The sequence below is a fragment of the Arabidopsis lyrata genome, assembly GCF_000004255.2.
Source record: "Arabidopsis lyrata subsp. lyrata unplaced genomic scaffold ARALYscaffold_27, whole genome shotgun sequence".
In the NCBI taxonomy this organism is placed as follows: domain Eukaryota; kingdom Viridiplantae; phylum Streptophyta; class Magnoliopsida; order Brassicales; family Brassicaceae; genus Arabidopsis; species Arabidopsis lyrata.
Window position 1 is genome coordinate 26,672 of NW_003302530.1, and position 5,507 is coordinate 32,178.

At 31.3% G+C, this 5,507-nt stretch overlaps 1 protein-coding gene across 1 annotated transcript; it reads left to right on the forward strand.

Moving 5' to 3' along the window:
- The first annotated feature begins 3,024 nt into the window (after window positions 1–3,024).
- On the forward strand, window positions 3,025–5,149 carry LOC9299163 (aspartate--tRNA ligase 2, cytoplasmic). Its single transcript, XM_021019387.1, has 6 exons — window positions 3,025–3,646; window positions 3,729–4,029; window positions 4,108–4,398; window positions 4,493–4,603; window positions 4,682–4,735; window positions 4,816–5,149. Exons 3-6 carry the CDS (start codon window positions 4,261–4,263, stop codon window positions 4,909–4,911), a joined length of 399 nt encoding a protein of 132 aa, XP_020875046.1. The 5' UTR covers window positions 3,025–3,646; window positions 3,729–4,029; window positions 4,108–4,260; the 3' UTR covers window positions 4,912–5,149.
- The last annotated feature ends 358 nt before the right edge of the window (window positions 5,150–5,507 follow it).

Sequence of the window (5,507 nt, forward strand, 5' to 3'; positions counted from 1 at the left end):
ATCGGTTTAATTTGAGAAAATGTCTAAAATTGAATTCCGAACCGTAATTGGTTTCACTTACTTTCGACATAAAATCTAATTTCAAAAAATAACGGACCCGGTAAACCAAATTTGCAAGGCTAGATGGACGTAAGTATTTTTAAAACTATTACTAGAACTGTGTTTATTGGTACAACATGAACAAGTTAAAAAAAAGAAAAAAATGTAGAATAAAATTAATTATTTGAAATTTATTATTAACCTTTTATTGTTTTGAGTCGCAACTTTATAGTAAAACATTTATAAATTAAAATCTTATTTAACCCTTAACAAAAATATATCATCGAAAAGTTACACTAAAAGACAACTTTCTAAACTAAAACTATTAAATAAAAAAAAAATTAAAATTTAAAAAATTCTACAGCTATAGTCAATACAGATACAACAAAAATCTTACAACAATAAATGTACAAGTACAACTCAACCAATCACCTACTCAATTCGACAAAATGTATCGAAACCAAAAAATAACTTTTTTTACGTAAATGAACACAACAAGACTAACACAAGAACGAAAGCAACAAACAAAAATACATTTCCGTCGTACATAATGTATTGTCTCTTCATCAAATTTCTAAAACATGTTTTTAAAATTTTAACACCATTTAAATTATGATCAACCCACAAAACCTTGAACAATAAAAAATAATCGTCAAACATGTTTCAGAAATACCCGACTCAATTGATCGGTTGAACCTCCCGAAATTAACCAAATTTTATTGTAAATTATTGGTTCAATTCGACGAAATGTATAAAACCGAATTCCGAACCATAATTGATTTCATTTACTTTCGACATAAAATTCAGTTTCTAAAATAACGGACCTGATAAACCGATTTTGCAGGTCTATATGGACTTAAGTATTTTAAAACTATTCGTAGAACTGTTTTTATTTGTACAACATGAACCAATTAAAAAGAAAGAAAAAATTGTATAATAAAATTTATTATTATAAGAATCAGTATTAGTTTTTTATAGTTTTGAGTCGCAACTTTATAATCTAACATTTATAAATTGAAATCATATTTAACCCTCAATAAAAATGTATCAATGAGTACTTACACTAAAAGAAAAATTTCTAAAAAAAACTATTAAATAATAATAAAATTTAAATTAAAGACAAATTATACAGTTATAGTCAACACAAATACAACAAAAATCTTACAATAATAAATCTAGAGGTACAACTCAACCAATCACCCACTAAATCCGACAAAATATATAAAACCGAAAATAATAGTTTCTTTTCCGTCAATAAACACACTAGAACTAACACAAGAACGAAAGCAACAAAGAAAAATACATTTCCGCTGTACGTAATGTAGTCGCTCTTTATTCAATGTCTAAAACATGTTTTTAACATTTTAACACCATTGAAATCATGATCAACACACGAAACCTTGAACAATAAAAATAATCGTCAAACATGTTTCAGAAAAACCTGACTCAACTGATCGGTTGAACCTCCCGAAATTAACCGAATTTTATTGCAAATTATCGGTTCAATTCGAAAAAATGTATAAAACCGAATTCCGAATCGTAATTGATTTCATTTACTTTTTTTTGTCATCAATTGATTTCATTTACTTTCGACATAAAATCCAGCTTTCAAAATAACGGACCCGATAAACCGATTTTGCAGGACTAGATGGACTTAAGTATTTTAAAACTATTAGTAGAACTATTTTTAGTGGTACAACATGAACCAGTTAAAAAGAAAGAAAAAAATGTATAAATTTTTTTATTATTTTAAGAATTAGTATTAGTTTTTTTATAGTTTTGAGTCGCAACTTTATAATCTAACATTTACAAAATTGAAATCTTATTTAACTTTTAATAAAAATGCATCAATGAATAGTTACACGAAAAGACAAATTTCTAAACAAAAACTATTAAATAATAATAATGTTTAAATTAAAGAAAATTCTACAGTTAACACAAATACAATAAAAATCTTACAACAATAAATCTACAGGTACAACTCAACCAATCACCCACTCAATTCGACAAAATGTATAAAACCGAAAATAACACTTTTTTACGTCAATGAACACAACATAACTAATACAAAAACGAAAGCAACAAAGAAAAATACATTTCCGCCGTACGTAATGTAATCTCTCTTCATCCAATGTCTAAAATATTGTTTTAATATTTTAACACCACTGAAATCATGATCAACCCACGAAAACTTGAACAATAAAATATAATCGTCAAACATGTTTCAAAAGAAGCGGACTCAACTGATCGGTTGAACTTCCCAAAATTCAACGAATTTTATTGTAAATTATTGGTTCAATTCCACAAAATGTCTAAAACCGAATTCCGAAAGGTAATTGATTTCGGTTACTTTCGACATAAGATCTAGTTTCCTAATAAAGGACCCGATAAACCGAATTTGCAGGGTTATATGGACGTAATTATTTTTAAATCTATTAGTAGAAATTTTTTTCTTGGTACAACATGAACTATTTAAAAAGAAAGAAAAAAATTTATGAAAAGAATAATTATTTTAAGATTTAATATTAATATTTTTATTGTTTAATTTGAGTCGCAAATTTCTAATAAAACATTTATAAATTAAAATCTTATTTAACCTTTAATAAAAATATATCAACGAAAAGTTACACTAGAAGACAACCTTCTAAACTAAAACTATAAAATAATAATAAAATAAAAATAATTATTTTTGTTTACAGCTATAGTCGATAGAGATACATCAAAAATCTTACAATAATAAGTCTACATGTACAGCTCAACCAATCCTCCACTCAATTCGATAAAATGTATAAAACCGAAAATAACATATCTTTGATATGTTAACACCATTGAAATCATGATCAACCCACAGAACATGTTTCAGTAAAATCCGACCCAACTGATCGGTTGAACTCTCTGAAATTAACCGAATTTATATTGTAAATTATCGGTTTAATTTGACAGAATGTCTAAAACCGAATTCAGAACAAGTTATAAAGAAAGAAAAAAATGTATTATTTATTTAAAATTTGGCTTAAAAAGGTATTATTTATTTAAAATAAGGTAAAATTTGGGTTTTTTAAATAGTTATTGAGTAAAAGTTGAGAGATCTAGGGTTTAGAAAAAAAAAAAGAATCGACAAAAAAAAAAAACAAGAAAGAATACGAAGAGAGTATCGTCTCCGATCTAACCAATGTCTGGCGAGAAAAGTTGATGGCCGGTGGATCTCTGGTGGATGAGGACGAAGAGTATGCTGGGAAGTATGGTTATGTGGATCTGTGGGAGACACAGTCCACGACTGTTGACTGTTGAAGAAGGTGGAAAGTGGAGGAAGGCCGTAGATGGAAGAACGGTGGTTGCAGTGTCCTCTCTTGGACAGGACATGAAGGACTCTGAGGTATTATTGACGGGGAGAGTGCATAAGTACCAGGGAAAGTCCAACAAACTAGGGTTTCTTGTCTTGAGAGAGAAGGGGTACTCGGTCAGTGTGTGGCGACTACATAAGAGGAGGACAAAGTAGGTTCCAATTTCAAAAAAAAAATCTGAAAAGTCTGAGTCAGGAATCTTTCGTAGCTGTGTTGGGTATTGTCAGGACCCGAAATCTGCTATCAAAGGAACAACCCAGCAGGTTTTGCTCACATGTCTAGATTGATAGATGTTTGTGATAGTTGTCTGTGATAGATTTTGGTTAGTAATTGTTTAATTTGCAGGTTGAAATTTATGTGAGAAAAGTGTTCTGCATCAGCAAAGCCTTGACACAATTACTACTTGATGTGGACGCTGCTTCTCAAAAAGAAGAAGATGAACAAGGCGCTAGTGTAAGTTATATAATGTTCTTACGGAATTTGTTGTAACTTTCATGGTAGTACTCATAATGGTTCTCTCTGATTATTGCAGGGTGAAAGAAGAACTCCTCATGTTAGTCTAGATACACGTCTGAATAATAGGGTGCTTGATCTCAGAACACCGGCTAATCAAGCGATCTTTAGAGTCAGATCGCACATTGAAAACGTAAGATGGTTTGTCTGTTTTCATTTGACTTGTTATATGCACGTATTTACTAACCTGTCTTCCTCTCCTTCTGTGTAGTTTTTCAGACAGTATCTCCTGGCACTTGAATTCGATTCCATACACACTCCTAAGCTGCTGGCTAGAAAGATTAACGGAGGAGCATCGGTTTTCTGCCTTGATTACATTGGAAAAGATGCATCACTAGCTCAATCGGCTCAGCTCCACAAGCAAATGGCAATTTCCAGCGGATTCACCAAAGTGTTCGACATTGGGACATACTTCCGTTCTGAAAGGTCGTCCACAAACCGTCATCTCACTGAGTTTGTGACTCTTAATGTCGAGATGGAGCTCAAGTACCACTACAATGAGGTAAGGTTTGAGTTGCTGAGATAACAACTTTATTTCACTCCTCATCTTTTGCCTATGTTGCTGATGATATTCCTTGTCGTTTGTTTGGTGCAAGGTTATGGATCTTGTAGACGGGTTGTTCGCTGATATTTTCATGCAAGTGAACCAGAGCTGTGCAAACCAACTTGATGCTATCGCGAAGCAATACCCATTTGAACCTCTGAAGGTAAACCTTGGTGGCACCAAAACCATTTCTTATTGTTGATACTAAACCGGTTCTGATAGTTGGCAATTAACTGTGCAGTTCCTTCCAAACACATTGAGGATTTCCTTTGAGAGAGGGGTACAAATGCATGAGGTGTGTTAACTCTCTGTCTTATTTCTGTTTTCCTTTTACTTCTTCGAATGGACCAACAATTGTTAGCCTTGTTTTGATAGGAATCTGGTGAGAAGATTGAAGCCCATTTTGTAGGTTCAAAATTGAGGGAGACAGACATGAAAAATGATATCACAGTCGAACCCAGGCGAGTGTGAAGTAAAAAAAGCTCACGCCAACGGAAGTGATGATTTTGGTATGCAACGAGGACGTTGTGATATGTTAGTGGGGGTGAATTGTAACATCCCGATTTCAGGAATATGGTGATGCATGCGAAGATGTTTAAAAGAATTACTTATAACAATTTAGTTTTTTCATATTTGTAAGTTGATGAATAACATAAATATCGGATTTTAATATTTATATATCTATTATATTAAAGCAAGTTGTTAAATCTTTGTTATTTTGTGTTATACTTTTTTGTAAAAACAAGGTGATAAAATTGAAGGTTGTATTCCTTTTGGATACTATAAGAATGAAATTCCTAAATACATTGAAGAAGTTTGTTGGTATGTGATAAGTGATTTTGTGCTGAGAGCTCGAGCAGAAAGCAGAATAAACATAAAACATCACTATTGTACCAAGTTTGTTCCAAAAAATGTGATGTATGAATGTATCTAAGATGTTACTCTTCAAAACTACTTTGTCTTTGAAGATTTTGTTCATATTCGGAGTGGATTAGCAACTAAGGAGTTTCATGTTGGTAATATATTTTTTCTAACCTATAAGTTGAAAATATTGATTATACTTTGTT

Bases quoted from the DNA above. Each gene is read 5' to 3' on its own strand.
- LOC9299163 (XM_021019387.1), top strand. From the start codon at position 4,261: ATGGCAATTTCCAGCGGATTCACCAAAGTGTTCGACATTGGGACATAC. The intron at 4,399-4,492 runs GTAAGGTTTGAG...GTTTGGTGCAAG, and splicing joins TCAAGTACCACTACAATGAG to GTTATGGATCTTGTAGACGG. The intron at 4,736-4,815 runs GTGTGTTAACTC...TTGTTTTGATAG, and splicing joins GAGGGGTACAAATGCATGAG to GAATCTGGTGAGAAGATTGA.